Source organism: Notechis scutatus, chromosome 1 (assembly GCF_049901735.1).
Source record: "Notechis scutatus isolate UNSWTSFEM ecotype Mainland chromosome 1, rNotScu1.2, whole genome shotgun sequence".
NCBI classification, from domain to species: domain Eukaryota; kingdom Metazoa; phylum Chordata; class Lepidosauria; order Squamata; family Elapidae; genus Notechis; species Notechis scutatus.
In genome coordinates this window covers 210,039,194-210,064,536 of record NC_142009.1, presented here as the reverse complement: position 1 = coordinate 210,064,536, position 25,343 = coordinate 210,039,194, and the positions used below count along the sequence as shown (strand labels likewise).

General features: G+C 37.9%; 1 protein-coding gene across 1 annotated transcript; it reads right to left on the bottom strand.

The window, feature by feature from the left end:
• Window positions 1-181: 181 nt before the first annotated feature.
• On the bottom strand, window positions 182-22,120 carry MCM6 (minichromosome maintenance complex component 6). Its single transcript, XM_026665368.2, has 17 exons — window positions 21,912-22,120; window positions 20,336-20,482; window positions 19,434-19,544; window positions 18,216-18,465; window positions 15,871-16,036; window positions 14,485-14,630; window positions 13,219-13,369; window positions 8,685-8,826; window positions 7,776-7,917; window positions 7,556-7,663; window positions 6,552-6,707; window positions 5,435-5,563; window positions 5,048-5,209; window positions 3,851-3,986; window positions 2,462-2,626; window positions 1,535-1,674; window positions 182-608 (listed from the first exon to the last, which is right to left on the bottom strand). The coding sequence occupies exons 1-17, from the start codon at window positions 22,016-22,018 to the stop codon at window positions 495-497; spliced, it is 2,472 nt and encodes an 823-aa protein (XP_026521153.2). The 5' UTR covers window positions 22,019-22,120; the 3' UTR covers window positions 182-494.
• Window positions 22,121-25,343: the final 3,223 nt, after the last annotated feature.

Sequence of the window (25,343 nt, the reverse complement as noted above, 5' to 3'; positions counted from 1 at the left end):
AGTGGCGTTCTGAGATCAGACACATGCTTTGAAAACTTTTGTTCCAAACATAAAACAAAACTTGGCTGTTTTTAGTTTAACAATATTTGTTTTAGTATTTCCAACCTGAAAACAGTATTCCAAAGACATGAAGCAATGTATTTTCTGTTTCATGCATAAAAAAATCATTTTGAAACAATGCATAATGAACTTTTTAAAATTTATTGGACACAAATAAAGAGATTTACAGAGTAAGATTGCACTACTGAACTACTGCATACAATTTTTTTTAATGTAAAATACAGAAGAAGCAAATGTCAGCTTTAAAAAAACGGTTTGCTTTACCAGGTTTTACAACTCCTTTTATCTCTACAAAAGATTATTTAAAAAAGGCAAGGTAGGTGAATTCCGAGATAAATCTTGGATTAGTCAGCTATCTACAACTGATGCGTATCAGCTAGTGAGCTTTTATCTCACTGGTATGAAATGGATTTGTAGCACGGCTCGCTCAGTCTTTAATCTTCCAGCAAGTAGTTTGGATTAACCACAAGATAGGGGTCTTCACCAAAGCTCTGTACTTCCACGGAATCTTTTAATCCCGAATGTGTGAGTTCAATTAGAATATGATCCTGTAAGAGAGAATTTTTGGTCAGATCATGTTTATAAAGGACTGATTTCCAAGTAGCAATTAATATTTTGCTATCTTTGCTTGCTATATTATGATGAATGCGTCCATTTTTACAACGTTGCAATTTTAAAAGTCGGGAGGAGAAAGGCGTAATTTGCATAAATGCTAACAAAGCTTAACGTTGCATTTTTATACATTTCTGTTCCGAAATGAAAGACTTTCCATTTTCTAAATAGGCACAGAATTCTAATGCTTTACACCATAACTCACAAATTTGATCCCATTTAACTCAGTGGCACACATCCAGTATAAAATGCTTTATGTGGCCCTTTAAATATTTAAATACAAACACACTTAACTCACAATGGCCTCGCTTAGCAACAGAAATTTTGGGCCCAATTGTGACTTAAGGACTGCTTGCAATAGTGAATAAACTTTATTTATGTGAATGAAGTTTATTGATTATTACAAGAAGTCCTTGACTTAAAAAGAGTCACAATTGGGACCAAAATTTCTGTTGCTAAGCGAGGCAATTATTCAGTTAGTCATGCTATAATCTTACAACCATTTCTACCACTGTTGTTAAAACGAACCACTGCCAGCATCATCAAATCTTTATTTGGTTATATTGCAGTTGTTAAATGAATCACACAATTGTTAAACAAATCCAGTTTCCCCAATGACTGCTTGTAGGAAGCCAGCTGGGAAGGTTGCAAGTGGCATTCACATGACTCCAGGATACGGCAACATCGTAGATACACGCTGGTTGCTAAGCACCCAAATTTCAATCACGTGTCCATGGGGTTAGGATTACATCACTTTTTTCAATGCTGTTAGAACTTTGTACAGTCAGACTATATTTAAGGAGCTCTGAGTAACGTTGGCATTCAAACAGAACCCCGGGCCTTGGATACTATGCATACGTACATAGTGTATAAGACGATGAATCACTCTTTCGATCACTTTCTTTTTATTGACGAGTTCTTCTTCAGAATCTATTTCAGATTCAATTTCTTTTAAATACCAGTTGATAAGCTCACTCTTTTTAAAGGCAGCGTCGTCATTTTCTGCAATCAGGAGAAAATATTTTCCAGAAACAGTTTGTTAATGTTTCTGACGGTTATGTAATTTTAGCATACTTTATATTCGCATTTCAGTTATCTTTATATCCTTGTTAAATCTGATAAAAATTGTGCACCTCCATGGCTAAGCAAGTTTATGGCTGACATGAAAACCGCAGCATTTTGTACAAGGTCCCTGCCTGCACGGGAACCGAAAGGATACATATCACAAAAGGAAAACACTCATAAAAAAGGGCACCGGAAATAAAGCTTTTGAATAGCTAACTGGAACTTTAAGTCAGCTGCATTTTGAATGCTATTCATGTAGAATTCCTTTTCCTCTACCTTAGTAACGTGGGCACCCAGAAGTAGGATGTACAAGTGTATTCTCTTAAATAATGGGACTAGGATGTATGCAATTACTTAAACATACAAAAGAGGCAACTATGCCTATATCTATAGTATCATGGAGTTTTCCCTATATAGATGTCAATTTTAGAGTAATTGGAACTCCGAGCTTTGAGCAGTGCTGTTGATCTAGATCTACTTAGTGAATTATCTTGTTCTAGCTATCTAGAACTATCCAATCTCATTGTCCAGGATCAATAACCATGCACATCTGAAAAAAAACTATATCTGTTGTTTTATCAGGATTAATACTTAAAAATCTTCATTCCTATCAGATATGAAGGAAATCTGCATATGTTCTAACATCATTTGTCCAATGAGGGGTAGATCTTACAAGTGGAGGGTCCTTGCTTCCCCCCCCCCCCCCAGGGTGATCTGGCCTTACCTTCTTCAGATCTCCTTAGATGCATTACAATGAGGTTAGAGATTCTTTGATATTCAGAAAAACTAAGTCTCAGAGAAGCCTTTGGTGCCACATCTTTGTTTGAATCATCTGCAGTGTCACTGGTACCATTTACTAAGCCATTAGTAAGTACATTGTCTTCCTCTCCTTGAAAGCATAAACAATTTTTATTCATTAGGCTGGAATTGATAAACCACAGTGAAACTTTATCAAGAAATAAATTGGTTTAATGAGCTTCCTGCTTTATTCATTCAAAATAAAACACTCACAACCATAATGACTGTCTATTTGTCAAGTCATTTTCCCCAAAGCTCCTCTCTTATCATTCCTTGCAATAGGAAGAAATAATGCCTAGGTTGTCTGTTGCTTCAACCTTCCCACACACCCCTTTTTTGAAGCTTTCAAATAGCTGTAAAAGAATGTAAACCTGGTCCCAGGAATGGAAAAGGGATGAATGAACTGTAAAAGGAGCAGTTACAAAAAACAGTCATAAAAACCAACTCATTTCTGGGAAAGAAGACAGGGGTGAGAAAGAAACTCAAACTAACCCAGGTTTTGTTTTGTTTACGATATGAACGAAAACTCTGATGGTCGAAATCCTAAATAGCTAAAAAAACAAAGACCTCCCCTTCCCCAACGATTACAAATATGTTATGTGACTCCATTTATTTTGTGTGCTTCAATCACTTCAATATTGTATTGTATTTTTGTGCATTCAATATATGTACTTTTTTTTTGCCCCCTAGGCACAAAAAGGCAGCTTTACCAGAACTTTTTGAAAACATCAAGTGAGAGCATTATTTCCCTTCATATAACGGAATCTTTCCAACAGAAACATTCACTCAGTCCTTTCTGCAAATATACAGGTTTGGAGACATTGTCTTTAAACTAAAAATTATGCTAGCTAGCTTTGTTTTTGGCACAATTTTCTCGTACTAAGTCAGAAATTTGCCCAATGTACTTACTTATTTACTCCCAGGTAAATGAGTAAAGTTTATACTCTGCAATAAATCTCTCTTGGCATTTCACAATTGGTATTATGAAGTAATGAAGATGTATAGGAAAAATATTGAACCAAGTATGTGGTCAATAAAAAGCTTTTTTTGAAAAGCCTTCCTAAATTATCACACAGTTAGTTAAAATGGCACCAAGCAGGTCTACTGTCAAGGCATTATTAAAATTAACAGTAATAATAATTAAGTAAGATTGACTTAAAGCGGCCCAACATCACTCAAACTGGATTGGAAACAAGCAGACCCTAAGAAGTAACACTCAGGTGGCCCTCTACTTGGCCTTTTTGTTTTTGGTGGGAATCTCCTCACTTGAAACTGGGAATCCCCCTGGGCTAAGACTTATCTGGAAACCACTCACTGGCAACTCCATCCTGGTCCTCAGGCTCTTCAATTGATGGTTCTTCATCTTGGTCTAAATTGATATCTGGAGTTTCAACCCGGATGATAGATTTGTTCAATAATCTGAAAGCTTCCTTCACGTGTTTTGGATGAACCTTGTTAAGAACATTTAGGGAGAATCAGAGGAAAGGATTTTGCTTCATGTACTGTAGTATAGTATCACATATCACTCCTGCGCAATTTTTACATGTAAAGCATGGAAGAACATAACTGCTACCACAGATGGGAGTCTGTGGCTCACCAGGTGTTGATGGACAACTTCCCTCAGTCTCGCCTATTAGCTGGACTGGCCAAGGCAGCTGGGAAATGGAGTCAAGCAACAGCAGAAGAAACACAGATCTCTCTTCTCTGAGGTTTATTATTCCCTCTTTTTGGGCAAGGAATAGAAGGAATAAATTACACTAGATTTACTGTCAAAGTCAAAGCTTTTAATATACATGAAGGAAGAAGGCACATAAAACTACTCAGTATGGTACTTTTAATGAAGTTGGTACAGCACTGCACAAGCCTGAATTACGAAATTGTTCAAGGATATATATTAAAGGCTTCCTTGGTATACACATCCCTGTACAGATAGTCCTTGACTTACGACCACAATGGAAACAGAATTTCCATTGCTGAGCAAGGTGGTGGTTAAGTGAGTCATGCTCAATTTTATGACCTTTTTTGCCACAGCTGTTAAGTGAATTATTTGGCCATTAGGCAAATCTTACTTCCTCCATTGTTGGAAGCTGGCTGGGAAGGTCACAAATGGTGATCACATGACCCCGGGACAAGGCAAACATTGTAAATGCATGCTGGTTGACAAGCGCCCGAAGGTGGAGACGCTGTGCATGTGAGGACCGATTGTAAATGACTTTTTTTCAGTGCTGTTATAACTTTGAATGGTCGTTAAAAGTGATTGTAAGTCCAGAACAACCTGTAATCCAATTACTAAATTAACCCATTTTTTGAGTTTGCACAATACAATAAACTAACTAAACACACTTAAGTTGCATATGCTAACCCACACAAAACAAACTCAAGATAAAGCACCGGGCCACAGACCAGCGGTTGGGGACCCCTGGTATGTGCCGTAAACAGGAAGAAACAAATGGTCCTAAACAAAGCAAGGAATGATCTCCACTCCCCTTTAAATACCATCAAATGTAGATACCTCATCATTGCAATGCATCCGTGCCATGGCTTCCGACAGCCGTATCATGCTTTCCAGTTGTCTCACTGTGATTCTCCATGATGATTTTGTGACACCAGAGCCATCCCTTTGGCGTAAGCGCTTATAGTGCTCAACAATAAAATCCTCTGACTCTTTGGAAATCTATTGGAAGTGGGGAAAATGATGCATATAATAGTCTGCTATGATGGAATTCAGTAGAATTTCCATTTAAAAATATTGCATTACATCATGGAATCAAGCAGTAAAAGCTCTAACCTTTAGAGAAATTCGAGAAATCATTTCAGCAAATTGGAGTAAGTGTTAAAGAGCTCATATTAAAAATATACCATTTTTAAATAATAAGGAAAGTTTTAAAATTCTCAATACCTTTGGTTTAAATTGCCTGGCAAAGAGAAGGTATCTTCGGATGTGATCAAGTGTATAAATACGATCAATCGATTCATCTATCCTAGAATGAAGATCCACAATGCGCCTTGCAATAGCATAATCCGTAACCTAGGGAAATATTAGGCACTATTACTAAAGGTATAAGGTGCAATGTAATAGAAAAAACATTGGTATGTCCAGATTTGCCATTACAAATAGTGTTACTGTTATCTTACTCTGTTAAATAATTTTAACAGAAACTCCAAATAATAATAATAATCTATCATATGAATAAGTTCTTTATTAATTGAGTCTGAATTTTCAACAATTTGGATTTTGTAACATTTTGTTTCAAAATTATTGTGTGATTATATTAGGTTTGTATTCTGCCTTTATTTTATATCACTCAGAAAGGCTTCTGCCTCATAATATCCCAACAATTATTGTAGGAGATGGAGTGGGTGGAGAGTGTGAATTGCCAGCTTTCTAAACCAAAGTAGCTCTCAAAATAAATATCATTATCACGACCAAATTACTGCATCTTTAATAACTTTTATATAATGCTAGCTCCACAACCATCGGTTTCACAAATGTTTTTATTTCTCCCATTCTGCAGAATGTTCTTATCGCATCCCTCAATAGTCCTCGAGTGGTTTTTAAAGGGAGAAAAGAAAGATGAATATAATAAAGAGAGAGGGGGTTTCATTCATCATTTCTGTCTTTTAACTTAGGTAAAAAGTTAAAAACATCCTCAAATCAAACTTGGGCTTCTGATGGATCCAAGCCATTTCATATGTCCCATGTTCAGCACTTAAACCAAGTTAGCACTCTGACAAGGTTATTCTTATTCCAGGTATATTAAGTAACATACTACTTGCAACTTGGTAAAATTTGCACATCCTTAAGAGCTACCAATATTCTCAGAATGTTAGTATAGTGCAGGAAAACATATTAAAATATAATGCAACTCATAAGTACAAAATCCCCTTTAAAATCCCACTTACCCAGGTAAAAATATATATGAAAAGACGGATTAAAAAGACACAGAATTGTATTTTATAAGATGCATATAATTTAATCTACCATGAATTACAAATACTTGTAAATTCTGTGTTACCTCATTGCACTCATCCACAAGAATAAAGAAGAGATCAAATCTAGACATGATAGGGGCCGATAAGTTTATATTCTGTTTCAAAGACTTGGCTCTATCATAACGTCCGCCGACTGGATTTGCTGCTGCCAAAATTGATGTCCTGGCATTTAAAGTGGCCTGTTAAAAAACAAAGTAAGTAAATAAAATTTTTATCCTTCTCCCTGACAAAAAGCTTCCTGAGAAAAGTAGCTAATATGTACACATTTATTTCATAAAGCTGAACAAACTGGGAACAAATAGTAGAAAGCAGGAGGAACAAATTATTTTCTCTCTTATCTTCAAAGACAGATTGTTACTGGGTCAGGAAGATATTTTTTGATGAATTGTGTTGGTAGATGCTTCAACCCCAATGACTCTTGCCCCCAAAATTGCTTCTTCCAGAACATAAATTTTAATATATGAAAAACATTGGCTAGGCTCTGGTACTTGAGAGACCACCTATGTGCCATAATACCCACTGGGCCAATTTGATCTGGCGAGTTTGGTGTGTTCCAGATTCCTTGGATTAAACAAGGCTATCTTATTGGGACTCTATAAACATGATTTCTCTGTAGCAGCTCCCTGGAATCCGGAATGAGGTTCCCCTGAAATCTGGATGGTCCCCATCCTACTGATGTATCGAAGGGGCTGGAAGATATGGCTTTTCTCCCTTAATTATTTTGTGTCATCTTTGCTATTGTTTATTCTTTTTCTTGCTCACTGCATTTTTAAAAAGTGATTTTACTTGGGACTAATAATTAATTAATTATTTAACGTAGCCTGACTCCAAGTGACTTTGGATGGTTTATACTTATGTAAAGACTGGTTCTTTTAGAGCATAACCTCTCTAAATAATTTAGTCACAGAATAACATTCTGAAAAGAAATGACCAGAGTGGATCCAACTACAGAAACCTGCCAAATAATCCACACTAATCCTAAAGACTAAAATAACAACGATTGGTAATTCTGGCAGTGAATGTTTACCTTAACTCCAGCCTTGGTAATGGATATAGTTTGCTGCTCCATTGCTTCGTGAATGGCAACTTGGTCTCTCATTTCCATTTTGTCAAATTCATCAATACAACACACTCCCTGGGGAAAATGCAACAGGAGGTTTGTCAATTCCCACTTCCATTACTGGGATAAATAAAATGAATGGTAATCCTTATTTGAAGCAGAAGGTATCACACTTTGGATAACATACATTATCAGCCAACATGAGTGCCCCAGCTTCAATAACGAATTCATAGGACTCTTCGTCTTTCACCACAGCAGCAGTTAAACCAGCAGCACTAGAGGCCTTTCCACTGGTATAGACTGCTCGGGGGCTGAATTCTTCCACGTGCCTGTTGGATCATAAATCGTTTCAATGAGCAGCAACTTCACAAAAGATACCAACAGCATTTAGATTTGTATACTGCTCCATACTGCTTTATAACTATCTTAATTCTCCTTTCACCAACCTTGGAAGGATGGAAGGCAGAGTCAACCTTGAGCCTGTCAAGATCCAACTCCAGACTGTGGGCTGAGTTTGCCTGCACTACTGCACTTTAACCACTGCACCACCCATGCTAGGGTGACATAACAGCAAAGACTAGAGTTTGAATAAATGCTCATCAGCAGCTAGTCCTTGATTTACAACAGCAATTAGGACCAGACTTTCCATTACTAAGTGATGCGGTTGTATAGTATGACTGCATCACTTAGTGGTAGCAATCTCTAGAGTCCTGGTTGTGAGCATTAACTGAATTTCCCAGCCTTTAGGTGAGGTAACTTCCTGGTGAAATTTTATTTTTGAAGTTAAGCATCTCTTCAAAACTTTGCACAACTGTACTAATTCTAAGTCAGGTAGATGTTTCCTACAAAAGACCAGAGTAGATCGTATTTTGGTCAAACAGATATACAAACACTTGCAAGGAGATTTCATCATATCTTTTCATTTGTGCGTAAAGGAATGTTGCAACAATTGTACTGCATTGAATATTTGTTTAAAAAGTTAGCAATCCAGCACAATTTCTTCAACTTTATCTAAAAATTATTTCACATATATGCAGAGATCTGAAAGCCATGCTGATCGTACAGCTAACCCTGCCATAGTGTTAGAGAAACTTACTTTAAAAACTGGCTTTTGGCAGTACTTGGATCACCAACAACGCAAACATTGATGTCACCACGTAATGAAGTGCCTTCTGCTGTTGTCTTAGGAACGCCACCGAATAGCATGAGTAAAATCCCTCTCTTTACTTCATCATTACCTAGATCACAGCAAGTGAATGTTAGACATATTAAAGATTTTACAAATGCACACATTCAAAATAAATTCCTTGAATAAACGTATATAAATGAAAAGGCAACTTATTTTCCAGCCATTGTGATGTTAGCCTTAAACAATGCTCAAAACTCAACAATGTTGCTTGTAACTGAGCAGAATCAACCAGGTCAAAGAATCACAGGAAATTCTCCACGTTCATTATTTCATCTCATCTTTTCAAGATGTACAGAACATGACCAAGAAGCATTACATTGGAACATTATCTCATAAGGCCTCCTTATAGCCTGTAATCTAGTCTTAACCTGACTGCTTATTGTATGATTTATATGCTTTGAGCCGGTTTTTGATTCCTGGCAACAGGCTGGTTAAGCCCCTGAAGTTTTCATGGCAAGATTTTCAGAAATGGTTTGCCCTCGTTTCCTTCCTAGGGCTGGGACAACATGACTGGCCCAAGATCATCCAAGTGGCTTTATGCCTAATGTGGGACTGGAACTCACAGTCTCCCAATATATAACCTGGTCACTTAACTGCGAGATCAAACTAGCTATCTACTCATGATATACATATATACTCCTTGGCTCAACCCAGTGTTTGGAATCTACTAAGACCTCAAAAATTGTGGACATTTTGTGCATGATAAATAGCTACAATAATCGTTTAAAACACTTGCAGAAGAAAAAATTCTACACCCGATTTCCAACAGGAACGTTAGCATGTGTCATTTATATATATTGGATTTTTTTTTTCCAACAAAGGATAAGGAAGAAAATTTTTTGAGTAATTTGACCAATTTTTTTTAGGAATTATGTGAATGATGTAATTTTTGATGTCCCCCCCCTTCCTTTAATGTTATTCTCATAATTAGCGTAGTCATGTATATGTAAACAAGTTTAAATGTATTTTTCTGTTATTTTGTTCGTTATAATAAACTATACTTTACATAGTCATTATTTTATATCTTTCTATGGTACTGAATATAACTGTAAAGAGAAGCCCTTTCTGGGGAAGAGGTGAAGAACCAAGAAAACCTTATTTTCACTAATGAACACTTCGTTATGAACCATCTCTCACTATGTTTTGTAGGGCCCCAATATCCAGAAGGAGCTTTCCAAAGGACTGAGGGTGGGGATAATAAAATGTGTCTCCTCCATTCATGAGAACTCTAGATTAAGCCTATTATCTCTAAAATATGCCTAAGTCAGAGCGTAATCATAATTCAAAAACAGTCTATATTGGACTACTGATACAAGGTAGTTTAACAGACCAATGTTGCCTTCGGCTAAAATAAGCAATTTAAAATAATCTGTGAAACAAAGTCCAAGTTTATTATTTTGATATTAAAGTGCAGAGGTTACTTGATAAGCAAAGAGATGATGAGGTATACTGATTAAAAGATTATGGCAAACTTCTCCCTTCAATGTCTATGGAGATTCTCAAGTCATCCAGGTCATGGCTGTCCCAAAGGTACTTTTTTCAAGAGGCAACTGGATTTTCTGGTTTTTCTTTGAAGATCTCTTTTTGCTTCTCATCGAAGAAGCTCCTTCAGCTCTGACTGAATGGTGGGGAATGGAAGAATTTATACTCCCTGCAGATAGCTGGACATTTGCATTCTTTTAAGCAAGTCATTGAGGCCACCTGGAAGTTTACCTGTGTCATCAGTGCAAATGGGTGTGGAGCCTTCTTGGAACTGTGGAAAGGACTGTGTTGTATACTGGAGATATAAGTTGTTGTATCCCTCCCCCTCTTGCTGAGAGGGCTGTTCATTTCTGACATAGATGGTCTCTTTAACCCCAAAATTGAACAGCCCTTTCTCAACAGATTCCACACACCCGACTTCTGGTTTGCGCTTCTTCAGCGACAGACCGAAACCTCGTCTCTGCGAGGCTTTGATCCGTGCTCGCCGCTGGAGCGCCCCGAGCCGGCTGGTTTCGGGGCTAAGCCACCCCGTAGAGTTGGTGAAGAGGGGGGAGATTGCCAGCAGGGTTGAGGAGAGCCGCATCTCTCCTCCCCAGCTGGCCATTACTCCCTTTCCCGAAGGCGGTTGCAGCGGTGGTCAGAAATGGCCACCACAAAGAAGAACTCGACCGGAAAAGAATGTGCAGGAGGGAAGATAAGAAGAGAAAGTTTTGGTTGACCGGGTCAAACAGCAAAAGCAACAAATAAGGTACCCTGGAATTGAAATTGTTAAAAAACAATAACATTGTTCCCTAAGAAGATTTTTAAGCTGCAAAGGAGAGAGAAAAGGGAAAAGATTTGGTTTTCTCCTTGTCCTATACTGACAGCTAAGAGACTTAAGCAAGAAATTGGAAAAAAATCCACTTTGACATCAATAGGCATTTAATGCTGAAAATAAAAAGTCAAAGGGATAATAAAGATTTCTGGATAATTAAAAGCTTTTGAAAACAGGATAAGGAGAGAGGAAGAATAAAAGGGCAGGATCTGGAAGGGAGGAGACTGCCTAGAATTAAAAAAGAACTTACAGCAAAATCTCAACAAGACTTCCAAAAGATTCATTCTAACTGAAATATCGCAACAAAAACCCCAGGAAGAGAAACTCAAAAAAAAAAAAAAAAAAAAAAATAAGAAGATATAACTCGGGACTATCTGGATTACTTGATGATTTCTGGATTCTTGGTTATTGTTTTGAATGACTAAAATCAATCGGGTGGTTGTTTAAAACTGTTTAAAATGGCTCCACTTTTAGAAGAACTCAAAATGGAACTTAAAAAATACAAAGAAGATGCACAAGAAGGGAGAGGTTCTTTTGGCTTTGTATTTCAGTTTTTAGAAATGGAGATTTGGAATTATAAGAAACAACAAGAAATGCCTGCAGAACAAGAAGATTGCGACAAAGAAGAAGCCATCTTTAATGAACAAGTAATCTTAGATGGGGGGGGGGGGAAGGAAAGGGGAGAAAGAGAATGGAAAGTTTAAGTTTGGGAAAAACAACTCCTCCCCAAAATAGAGTGAAAAATAAGTATAAAATCAGAAAGCAACAGAAGAGGGAAATGCAGAAGAGAGAATTAGAACTAGAGAGACAAGTGGGTAAAAAGGGGAGGGAGAAGATGAGAGGGAAGAAAGAAAGGAAAAGAAGTTATAAAGGATAGAAGCAAAATATAGAGAAACAGGGCCTATTTAGAGATAATGGGTGAAAATCCAATGGGAAAAGGGATTCTGCAAAGGTACATAAGATAGTATAGTTATATTAGAAGCAGAAATAACTTTAGAAAATATGAAACAATGTATGATTAAAATGTCTGATAAAATAGCTATCGTAATTCAGTGGAATGCTTGTCAATAAACGTAACAAAAGGTATATTTAATGATTTATAAAACATATGTGAAGAGAAATAAGGGAAAAATTAATTATAGAGATTATATGTGTTTTTAAGGACATATGATATTTAATTGAAAAGAAGTGTTAAAGATGTTATGGTTTTAATGATTATTAATGATAGAACTGAACTGGAATGGAATGAGGGTTTATAATTACATATATTTACAATCTTTCTTTCTTTCTTTTTTTTAAAGAATACAGTGTGTATTATAAGAATGTACCAGGCAGAATTCGACTGGAAGTTATGTATTTTGTATTATATTGAAGGCCATAAACTTAAGGTATATATTGAAGTTTAAATAAGAGTTGAATGGATGTAATTAAAAGATATAAAGGTATCATACTCCAATTAGTAACAACAGGAGAAAATTTGTTTAATGAGAAAAGATAATATGAAATTGAAACAGAACAGACAAAAGTATAAATATAATGATTTGAATTGAGATGAGATAATCAAAATAAAATTGAGAAAATTAAAAGAGGGGAAAAACTATGTAGAAAATGTAAAATAGTATAAGATATGGAATAGAACACAAAAAGGAGCATGAAATTGAGTTTTGTGTCTGTATAAAGAAGTTCAACCCGGGACCGTGCTATTTTCAAAAAAGATGTTTTACTTGTATTTTGTGTGTGAAAACCCAAATAAAACTTTATTTAAAAAAAAAAAAAAAACAGATTCCACACACCCCATTCAGTCAGAGCTGAAGAAGCTTCTTGGATTAGAAATTAAACATGTTCAAACCCCCCCCCCCCCGAAAGTCCAGTTGCCTCCTGGGGAAAAACCAACAACCAACCTTTGGGTTCTCCCTTCAATGGATCACCAGCCACTTCAAGTCAAATACAGGCACCTGCATGTTTCTGAAGCCCTATATTATTTTCTGGATCCCAAACTTCCACTACCACAAAGAGATTGTTTTTTTTAATTGTTCCGATCTCTTCAGAAGAGATAATATTTAGAGAGAGTTCCAGATTAGATACAGTGTACATAATTCATTTGAAAGCTTTCCAAATAGTTTTAAAATAACAGTTTAGTCTTACCATGTATGGTGGGAAAGAGGCTTGTACAAAGGTTGTGGTACAAGTTTTTATCTTGGCTCATTTCAAATACTTTTTCCCATTCCATTACAGACATCTGATTTTTAATGCTTTCTGCAGTTTGTTCCTCATCTCGAAGTTCTTTGCCTCCAAACTAAGATTAAGACAAAATAACACAAATTCAAAATAGCGCAGAAAGTAATTCAAGAAAACTTAAGATCCTGAGCCAGAGAAGTAGTAGTCATCAAATCAAGGGGGGGGGGAAAATATTGATTGTGTTATTTCCCCCATGAATATTTTTAAAGTGAAATGACAGTGAAAAATGTGTGATCTCAGAGCACAGGTGGAAGAACAATCCCCAAATTAAAACCACTTCTGTATATGGAAAGCTACTGTATCAGGAAAAGTCTTCTAGGGAAAAGTTCTGTTATTGTTGGTTTTGCAGTCAGGCCCTATAGAAGCTGCAGCAGCCCAACAATTCTACGCCGTCGGGGTGAGATTCTACCAGTTCGCACCTATTCGCTAGAACCAGTTGCTAACATTCTAAGCAGTTTGGAGAACCAGTTGTTAGAATAAATTACTGGCCTAATCCTGTAAGGCAGGCAGGAAGGAAACATTCTGGTGTTGCTTACAGAAACTGCCTCTCCATTAAGCCTTATTACATTCTTGGCAAGACTAGACTTCCTGTCTCAGGAACTTCTCTGGAGTTTTTTCCCCCTCCTTTGCTGATACTTTGCTTGTGTGGAGTGACCATTCAAAGTTACAATGGCACTGAAAAAAGTGACTTATGACCATTTTTCACACTTATGACTGTTGCAGCATCCCCAGTCACGAGGCCAGGTGAAAAGATGCGTGCCTCGATGTGAGTGATATTGAGTTGGCCACGCCCAGCCAATAACATGACCACCAAGCCATGTCCACCCAGTCACATGACCAAGCCACGCCCACCAACTAAGCCACGCCCACAGAACAGGTTGTTTAAAAAATTGAATCCCACCCCTGTACCCCATCATTCTTATGTTAGACAACCTGGTGAGGACACACTGGGAGCTCTACTTTAAATCGGGCAAATTTGAATGTAACACACTTAAAAATATATACTGCATGGAAAAAAAAGGCAAATTATTTAACACATAGTATTATCAAAACAAAAAATATTTAGGTAAAAACTTCCAACATTCGGTAAGAGGGAGTAGAACAGCAATAAAACCCCACAATTGGTTCCTTTAAAATGATCCTTGCTGTTATTTTTCACTTAGCAAGACTCACCCTGGGGTTTGTTGGCGCCACGTAACAGGCTAGAAAGACCAATTTATAGGACAACTCTCTGACTCCAAGTGCTCGAAGACCTCGGATACCTTCAGTTTCATAGCCTTCTTTTCCAGTCACACGAGAACCAGTTTCTGCTCGTACACCTATAAAATTAGGAGTTTGAAAGTTCTGCTCAAAGAGCAAACCCAGCTACCCACAAATATCTCTCTAAATAATTGAAGATGACATCGGGCAAGCTACCATCAGTCCCAATTAATGCATCATGTTAAGTCATGGATAGCTTTAATCATAGTTCCCTGAACTAGCCAGTGACCAGGATTCATACATAGCGCTAAACACCATGAAAGTTTAATATATCTAACCCTCGCAAGATAATAGTTCTAGGATTCTAAAGTAGTAGAACAATAGCAAAACAACCTTCTGATCAGGCAGTGTTGGTACTTGATGGTTGTTCAAAGTTCCACCAGATCTCTACAGGAGGTACTTTCAACCTGGGCCCAAAAATTGACATCCCCCCCTGGTCACATGACACCTCAGATGCTTAGCAGCTGGCCTACATTTACAACTGTAAGTTGATCCACCCACTATGGTCACATCTCAGATGCTTAGCAACTGGCCTACATTTACAACTGTTTGCAGCATCTCAGTCATGGGACCATGTTTCTGCTTTTATTTACTTCTGTTTTCAGCAAAACTGGCCCAAAGCGAACCATTGGTTTGCTTAACAACTGCGATGTTCACTTTATGACCACTATGTTGGCTTAACAACTGCTCTAAAAATAAAAAAATGTCACGTGATTTATGATTGTCACAACTTACGACTAATGACGGTTAGGCTGCATTAAGGTCATAAGTCAAGGACTACATATAATCTGTGATTCCTAACCTGCAATTTAAAGCAGCATATTTTAAGGCTACAGGTAGTCCTCGACTTAGAACAGTTCATTTACTGACCATTCGAAGTTACAACAGCACTGAAAAAAAAGTGAGTTATGACAGCTTTTCACACCTTTGCAGCATCTTCATGGTCACATGATCAAAATCCAGGCGCTTGACAACTGATTCATATTTATGATGGTTGCAATGTCCTGGGATCATGTGATCACCTTTTGTGACCTTCTGATAAACAAAGTCAATGGGGATGCCAGATTCACTTAACAACCGGGTGACTAGCTTATCGCCTGCAGTGGGTCACTTGTGGCAAAAAAGATTGTAAAACTCATTTAACCAGTGAGTAAAACAAAATTCATTCAACCAATATTTCACTTAGCAACAGAAATTATGGGGCCAATTGTGGTTGTAAATCGAGGAGTACCTGTATATCATATACTAGGAATATATAAATATCTTCAATACTGAAGACTCGAGATAGGATTCCCCTACCTGGAGTAGACAGTTGAGATACATCTGGCACGACAATGAGACACCCTGTGAAGTCACACTTGTCACCAGCCTGTGCAGATTCTACAGCTTCAGCACGCAAGATGACCTCAACGCTGCGAGGAATGCTTCCCCGAGGCAATTCAGCCTGGGTTTCTTGAATGCGAACCTGGGAAGGCAGGAGGAAAGAGACCTTAAAATGCCTGACCTTAGCATGATTAAAAATTAAACCTGAATATTTCTAGCACATGGACTTGGAAAAACAACAGATGCTTGCGTTTTATACCAAACTGGCACGTAGCTAAGGAAGTTCTAAAAGAAAGCAGAAGGAAGATCATTAAACAGATTCCTTTTGACTTCTGAACTAGGAAAACAACAAATCTTAGGAGACATAATGCCAGTAAAGCAAGCTTGTTTTTATCCTTGGTTATGGCAAAAAGCAGAAATAAGATATTTGGGGGGGAGGAGGAGGAGAGGAATTATTAAAACAACAGAACCTCAAAAGAAAATAGAAATTTCACAAATGAGCATTAAAATAGATACATGAATCAATTAAGTTGGCGTTAACGCACTTTTTTTTTTTTTTTTTGGTAAACACAATCTCCTAATTTGTGAAAAGCAAAAACGTGCATACGATAGCTAAAAGTATTTTGTCAACATCTCTACCACCTTTCTAATAAGTTATAAAATCCACTAAATTCCACTAGAAATCCAGTATTAATTCAGATACAGTAGAACCAGTGAGCTGTTAAGACAGGGTTGTGAAGATCATACTGTTCCTCCTTTGAATCGGGAGTCTCATGCTTCACTACACCGGCAATGAGAAGATCAGAGGGGAAATAAGATATGGCAAAAGGCAAGGCAAGGCAGGAAGAGGCACTAATATCTTGTTCACATAGCGCCCAAAGTTCACATTTTGAAGTACAGGTAGTCCTCAGTTTATAAATGGTCAAAGTTATGATGTAACGCAAAAACGGGACTTATTACCCAAATGAAAAGTTCTGACATGTCATGTTACTGCATATCTTGGGCACTTGGCAACCAACTCACATTTATGGTATTTGAATAACAGAATAACAGAGTTGTAAGGGACCTTGGAGGTCTTCTAGTCCAACCCTCTGCTCAAACAGGAGACCCTATTCCATTTGGGTTGTCCAATTTCTTCTTTAAAACCTCCAGTGATGGAGCACTCAAAACTTTTGAATGCAAGCCGTTCCACTGCTTAATTGGAAATTCCTCACTGTTAGGAAATTTCTCCTTAATTCCAGGTTGCTTCTTTGATTAGTTTCCATCCGTCGTTTCTGAACTTGCCTTCTGGTGCTTTGGAAAATAGGCTGACTCCCTCTTCGTGGCAGCCCCTTAAAAGATTGGGAGACTGCTATCATATCACCCCTAGACCTTCTTTTCACTAGACTCGATATATCCAATTCCTGCAACCGTTCTTCATGTTTTACTCTCTAGGTCCTTAATCATCTTAGTTGCTCTTCTCTGCATTCTGCTCTAGAGTGTCAGCATCTTTTTTTTTAATATGGTGACCAAAACCGGATATAGTATTCCAAGTGTAGTCTATTCGGGCTTTATAAAGTGGTACTAATACTTCAAGTGATCGTGATTCTATCCTTGTTTATTGGCTTTTTTTGGCAGCTGCAGCACGCTGCTGGCTCATATTTAATTGACTGTCCATTAGAACTCCAAGATCCCTGTCACAGTTTCTGCTATTAAGCCACGTTTCAATTAATCTGTACCTGTACTTTTGGTTTTACTTGCCTAAGTGCAAAACATGACTTTTCTCTACATTGAACTTCATTTGTTAAATAGGGCCCAGTGTTCAAGTTTATCAAGATCCATCTGGATCTTGAGCCTATCACCTTGGGTGTTGGAAGGGGTATGGAGCCTTTGGAGCATCTTGCTCTTCTGAGCTGTCTCTTCCGCTTCCCACCGGGTGAAAGCCAGATTCTGTAATGCCAGTGTAGTGATCCATACAGTCATGTGAACGTGATTTGCAGTGTTTTTCTTGGAAACCCATCTTTACTTCTAGTTTCTAGGAAAAGCCATCCCACACCAAATAGTAGATTCACTTAAGTGCAGTATTCACTTAATACTGTTTAATCATCGCCTTTTAATGACCCATAATCCCTTGCAGGATGGAGTCTGGGCAACTGAAGAGAACTGAGTGTTTACTGGCTGGATGCCCTTCCTGTTGCCAATGTGGAGTTATAGCTTAATCTATTTAATGACCTTTGCAAAAAAAAAAAAAAAGGTCATCAAATAGGTCATGTTTGAGAAATTGACCTGAGAATAGCATACTGTTGTTTAAAAACCAAAGGCAGAAATTCCAACGACAATACCTTTTGGAAGTCAACAAACCGAGATCTGTTTGTATCCAGAAGAAACCGCTTCCTATTGGCACAGACTGGGTTTCTACAGATGTTGGGCTGTGTGTACTTGAACTGCTGCTCCACATCTTTTATCACCGTCTGGCAATCCAGACAGAGAAAGGTCCCACTGACAAGCTCTGGGTGAACTGGGTGGGTGCGAACTACCTGCCCACTAATACGCATGAGGGATCCGATGCGGGCTGACGTCATTTCTCGAATTCTTTTCAGGAAATAAAAAGTCAATTTTAAAAGCTTTTCATCTTTAACACACAAAATCAGATTGCAATTACCCAGCCGACTGTGGCCTATTGTTTTCTACGGAATGGTAACCTTGGCAAGTTCAAGGCTTTCTTTAACTAAGAAAAGTATGTTCCTTCTGTGCTATCGGTTAAGACAATGCACATGGCTGTGCTGACGTCTGTGATGTTAGGAACAGAATGTAATCAACCCCTCATAGCATTATAGTCCTGGACATCAGTTGCAGAATTTCCACTATGCTATACTTAGCTTTTTAAAATGGGTTTTGGGTAAGATACCTTTATTAAATCCTATACAAATTTCAGATGAAAAATTGCATGAGTACAACACTACATTAGACAAGCTGTATGAAACTTGAGACTGTCTTTATATACTTGGTAGAAAACAAATATTGCAAAAGTATTTTACTTATTTATGAGGTGCTCAGCAATATAATCATACATAGGCAAGGAATAAAAACAATCCAGATCAAACTAGGCCAATTCACCATTCAGGCAAATAGTCACACTCACGCTGTCCCCAGAGGCTTAATGAAACAACCAATTTATTACAAGCTTTCTAAAAGTCAAACAGAGAGAGTTATTCCAATATCTGAGAGGCAAAAATCTCAGAAGAGTGGAGTAGTGATTGAATAGATATGCTTCAATGGCTCCTATATATGACAGCTTAGAAATGAAGGGACATGTAGCAAGCTCACATTTTTGTGTTAGCAGGTGGACATAATGAAAACACAGGCTAACAAAATGCTCCTTCCACTTATTTAGAGACAAATTACATAGATTTGCCAGCAGCCTTTGCTTAACTGTTTAGGGCAATGCCAGAATGGATTCTCCTGAATTGTGGATAATCACATGCACCTTCAGTACCAAATTACTATTTCCTTGTTACATAACATTGTAAAAGTGGCAATTTAATCATTAAGATTCTTACTTGTGCCTGGTAGGTAAATCTTGGAAGGCCGCATAAAAATCTTTGTTAGGAGGAACATTTCCGTGGTCTTTGGCAAATGTTTTTACAGCCCGACACAAGAAAGGGTACACTCTAAAATAAAAAAGATAGATTTGTTAGTGAAAGAATTATGTAAGCTTTTGCATCACCCTGACTTTCTGTGTATCTTATAAATTTCCCTGTTGGCTTAGAAGTTTAATCAAACAGATAATATTTAATGCAAGTTAAATTTACAAGTATAAATATGAATTATTTCCTACAAGGCACCCTCCACAGGACTTTGTAAACCCTGTGTTTCTATTCAAAGGCTGGACATTATAGGAAGCAACTGGCCAAACTATCTTAAGATGCGAATGATAGATTACCATAATTTTTATTTTATCTGTAAATTTATTAATACAGGTAGTCCTCAACTTACAAACAATGGAGCCCAAAATGTCTGTTGCTAAGACAGTTGAGATTTGCCCCATTTTACGACTATCTTGCCAGTTGTCAAATGAATTATTGAAGCTGTTAAGTTAGGAACATGGTTGTTAAGTAAATCTGGCGTTCCTCATTGACTTTGTCAGAAATTGCAAAAGGTGATCATATGACCCACACAGGATACTTCAGCCATCATAAATATGAACCAGTTGCCAAACCTGAATTTTGATCACGTGATCATGCAACAGTGTGAAAAATGGTAGTCACTTTTTTCAGTGCTGCTGTAACTTCGAATGGTCACTAATCAAAGGGTTGTAAGTCGAGGATTACGTATACAACTTGTCTTAAGAAATTCCCTGATGCTCTTGAACATTTTCCCATTAAAACCAAGAACATGCAGACTAGTGATCTTGAAATTATCACTTCTATGATTATCATATGAACATTTTAGGTATTCTTACCTATAGAACTCTTCTTGGATTGTGGTAGCAAGTTGTTGATTGAATTGCTCCAGATCCTGAAAACTTACAGTTAAGGTGTTTCTCTCTGGACGAATCAGTTCTTCTGCATCTTGCAAGTATTTAACTTCTCCATCACTATTCAGGAATCTTTTAGGGAATAATTTATAGAATTATTTCCTACACAGCAAGTTTAATTAAGCATTACTATTATGTAGTGAATATAAAAGGAGTATAGTGAGATAACCCCCTTACTTAAATATTTCCATGACTGGAAATTATTCTCTAACCTCTCAAATTACAAAGTTTGACATAATCATATCTGAAAATTAACATGTTTTCCTCTACAAAAGAAATAAACAAATCAGTTTTGAACTGTGTATAATAAAAAAGTTAACATGCATTTAGGCTAATTTTTTTGGCATCTGATGAATTATCGTAAAATCAGGAGTTCAAAGAAAAGTAGCTTGTTTTGATGTAAAATAATTTCAGGCAAATTTAAACAACCTTACCCATGTTTTAGTATATCAATAATATCAATTGAGATTTTATTCTTTAATAGGTACACACACAAGCCGCTTGGTGCAGTCTACTTTTCATTCTCTTAGAAAAGAAAGGAATAAACAACTGAATTTATGTGGGGGTAAATAAACCAGGATAGCATTGCTTTAAAAAAGGTCACCTAGCACATAAATGTTCAGTTGCTTAAGAAGCAGATTGATAGTTATTTCTGCTACTCATTTGTTGAGCTGATATACTCCACTACTGGTCTTATGCTGTTGTTTTTAGAATGTCATCCTGCTTTATCTTCCTTGAGACAAATACAACAAGGCACCCAGAGTACTTTTATTGTTATTTGACACATGAGATAATAAACAAGAAACTCAACATTTAGAATGTTCCAGTATCTCCTGGAATGGGGTCTAAGCACATTCATATATCTAACATCAAAGATTTCTGAGCAATACAGTCAAATCCACTAAAGGATTGTAGAAAGATCCCAGGACCAGACCTGCAACCTCAGGATGTATGAAATACCAAGTTTACCCCTCCACTTCATCACAAAAGATTGCACCAGTATAAAACCACAAATGTCATCTCGATGAGATAGTTTGATCTAGGCTCGAAAGCAAGAAACTGCTTGAGTTCTATTCCCTGCCCCTAACCATGAAAGCCAGCTGGGTGACTTCGGGCCAAGCCTTCTCTCTCAGCCCGTCCCACCTCACAGGGTTGTTGTTGCGGGGAGCACAGGAGAGGGAGGTTGCAATTGGGCGTTTGCCACCTTGGGTTATTTGTAAAATAAAAGCGGGATACCAATGAAGAAGCAATACAAGACAAACGGTATTGCTTCAGAGCTGCCTATGTTGGAAAGCTGCAGCTTTGCGAACTTAATTATTTGCATTCCGCAATAGCTCCCGCGGAATTTGAACGGCTTTACTCCAGGTGTAGTTTTGAACCCAGAGAATTCAGGAGAAATGCAGGCAAAACACACACGGTCCCATTCCCCCCCCAAGATGCTGTTGGGCACAGTCGAGTCCACCGACCACCATCCTGTCTGGAACCAAAGGTTGCCACTCACTGTTCGAGAAAGTCCTGAAACAACTTCTGGCACTTCTCGGCCACCTCATCGCGGAGTTGTTTCTGAGCCGCGGCCAACCCAGCCTCCCCGGCGGCCACCAGATCCATCCCAGCTCCTCTCCTCTCCGACAATGATGAGGATTCGCGCCACTGCTGAGCCCCGCGTGGCCCAAGCTTAGCCAATCGGAAGCTTCAGAGTGGAACGCCCGCCCCTTTCGAATGGTCCCCGGGGAAAACTTTTCGCGCCAAATGCGGCTGAAAGAAGAGGAAGCAGGAAGGAAGCGGGGAGGAATGCGCGACGTTTGCAAGGGGCGGGTCTGGGAGTCAGAAAACCGAAAGGGATTAAACCCCGAGTTGAAAACCACCGCTAAGTAACGATCGTTGCTGCTTGATTGCGGAAGCACTAAATCGGTTTTGGAGGAAAGGGGGGGCGTGCATAAGCGCACCAACGTGCCTACCGTCCCTGTCCTATTGTTTCTTTTATATATTTTTCTTTTATTTTTCTTATATGTATCCATGTATGCATAACTATGTTTTTCACTTATACCTATTACCTTGTAAGCAATTGACAAAAATAAATAAATAAATAAATAAAATAAACAATGCAGTGTTATAAGTGACTGTTCAGAAGTAAGCAACGTTGCTCTTGCAGGAGCAAGCAAGAGAGATTGGGGGAGAAAAGCGGTATAGTGGTTTGTTTGCAGAATGCCAAGCTTCCCGTGTAGAAACAGAAAAGGGGAAGGGTCGTCGTTCAATACAATTTTTTTTCTCGATTAAACTCGATTAAACCAAGTCTTTTATTTTAAAGAATCAAATCTAAAATTAACTTAGATGCCTATAAATGTAGAGCCACAGGTTGCAAAATTACGGATGACTATTAGTTGACAGTGAAGAAGGAATGTTTTCTGCACCTTGTCATCCACGGTTTGCAGGTATTTACTGCAGTCCTAATGTTTTACATTACCGCTTTACTAATTTTTTGCCTGAGAAGTAACTTGGAGTTTGGAATTTGCCAGTTTCATTTTGACCTTCTGTAAACCTTCAGCATTTTTTTTTAAAAAAGAGAAAATTTTTAAAAAAAGTCGAAGCAGAATACATTGCAGGTGGATTCAGATCTACTGTCCATCTCAGACAACTAATACATGACAACCTAAGACAGGTAGTCCTCGACTTATGACCACAATTGAGCCCAAAATTTATGTTGTTAAGTGAGTTTTGCCCCATTTTATGACCATGGTTACACTTGTTAAGTGAATCATTGCAGTTAAATTAGTAACACGGTTGTTGTTAAGTGAATTTAGCTTCCCCATTGACTTTGGTTGTCAGTAGGTTGCAAAAGCTGTTCCCATGATCTTGGGACATAGCAACTGTCACAAATTTGAACTAGTTGCCAAGCAACCAAATTTTGATCATGTGATCACAGCGATAGTGCAATGATCATAACTGAAAAATGGTCATGTCACTTTTTCCAATGCTGTTGTAACTTTGAACAATCACTAAGCAAACTCTTGTAAGTCGAAGTCTACCTCTGTAAAATTTGTAAATTGGAACAAACCGAAAGCAAATAGATTTCACAATAAACAAACATTGTTTAAAATGATTAAGTTTTCATCTGGTTTCAAAATGATAGCAAGATAGCAGTGTTGGTGGCAGTTGAGTTACAACTGAGTTACCAGAAATGATGCAGTGTAGTCCTGTCTTTGCCATGGTTAAACTGGTCCTGATTTTCTAGGTATGGCTTTCTGCATTTGTGCAAGGCTCCATAAGTAAACCATAAATCATAAAAGCTGAGTTTACACAACATGGTAGCCTGCAGTTTGTAACACGTAACATTTGAATGTTTCTGAGCAAAGAATCCAAATAGAATTATTCCAGTAATTTTTTTTTCTTACACCAATGATAAATTTCATTTCCTGAATTTATTCATCTTCTGATTAAAGAGCTACGATATCTACATTATCCCAGATCAAACCTGAATATTTGGCCTTGATCAAAATATCCTCTCAAAAGTTGGCAATAATCAATTAAATTTATATGCTTTCCAATTCATCGATAAATTGACTCTGGGCCTTTTGCCAGACTTCCTTTACCAGTTTAAAGTGGATTTGCCTGTTAAGTTTTTGAATGTCGACTTTTATATTTCTTGGCCATTTTGTTTTATTGTATATTTATTAGTGTGAGTTAAGTATAGTCTTTTGAACTGGAGAATTGGTAAAAGGAGAAAAGCCCAAAAAGCAAGACATAGAATATCTGACAGTAATTTCCTGTTGAAGCTGGATTAAAAGCTATCAGTTAGCTGCACAACTAATGAGTTTATCCTGGAAGATTAGGATGGATGCACAGCAAGGGACATCCTCTCAGATAGGAAATTTGCTGATGCTGCAATGGGAGCAATAAATTGGTGGCTATAATGGAGCAAAGTATTACTTAAGGCTGTAAGTAAGTGGTAAATGAGCAGAAAAAGCCCTTGATACCGCAATTATTTTAAAAATCTGTACTTTGCTACCACTATCTTCACTCGTTATCTCTCCTTTGCTGCAAAATGAAGATATAGTAGTTTTAGGCTTGGAAATCAGCTGTACTTTGATATATTACTCCGTGGATATCGAAGTATCATGCCTCCAGGAGATTGAAATCATCACAGAAGTCATCATCAGCAAATTAAAAAATGGTAAATAGATACTCTTCATATTGATCTGGAATTTGTGACTTATTAGACACAATCCATTTGTTTATGTAAGAGCTGCCTATAGTTTCAAGGGGGACAGCTGAAAAACATTAAAATATCTTCCAGAGAAGAGTTGTCACTGTATTTTCCAGAAAATACAGTTTTGTTGGCTTGCAAGCCTTTCCCTTTATTAAATGTCTATGGAGATTCTCACTCATCCAGGTCAAAGTTGTCCCAAAGGTGTTTTTTTCAGGAGACAACTGGACTTTCTTGTTTTTCTTTGAAGACCTTTCACCTCTCATCCAAGAAGCTTCTTTAGCTCTCACTGGATGGAGGGGAATGGAAGGACTGCTGGTTTGAAAGAGGGGTCAAAGAGGCCATCTATGTCAAAACTGAACAGCCCTCTTTCAACAGTGGGGGAGGGAATACAACATCATCTATCTCCAGTCTACAACACAGTCCTTTCAGCAGTTCCAAGAAGGCTTCACATCCATTTGCACTGCTCAGGTGACCCTGATGACACAGATAAACCTCCAGGGGGCTTCCACGATTCTCTAATACGAGTCACAGCAGTGTCACATGACATATCGGGACTTTCCCCTCCCCCTCACTAAACCGGGCGTAGGCATGGCCAGTGTGTGACACATCTGGCCTGTGGGCCAGGAATTCAACAGCCCTGCTCTAAAAGAATACAAATGACCAGCTGTCTGCAAGGAGTATAAATCCTTCCATTCCCCTCCATCCAGTCAGAGCTGAAGAAGCTTC

Coding starts and splice junctions, on each gene's coding strand:
- MCM6 (XM_026665368.2), bottom strand. CDS start 22,018: ATGGATCTGGTGGCCGCCGGGGAGGCTGGGTTGGCCGCGGCTCAGAAA. Junction 16,037..18,215: donor GGTTTGTTGACTTCCAAAAG/GTATTGTCGTTG, acceptor CTGCCTTCCCAG/GTTCGCATTCAAGAAACCCA. Junction 14,631..15,870: donor ATCTCAACTGTCTACTCCAG/GTAGGGGAATCC, acceptor CTAATTTTATAG/GTGTACGAGCAGAAACTGGT.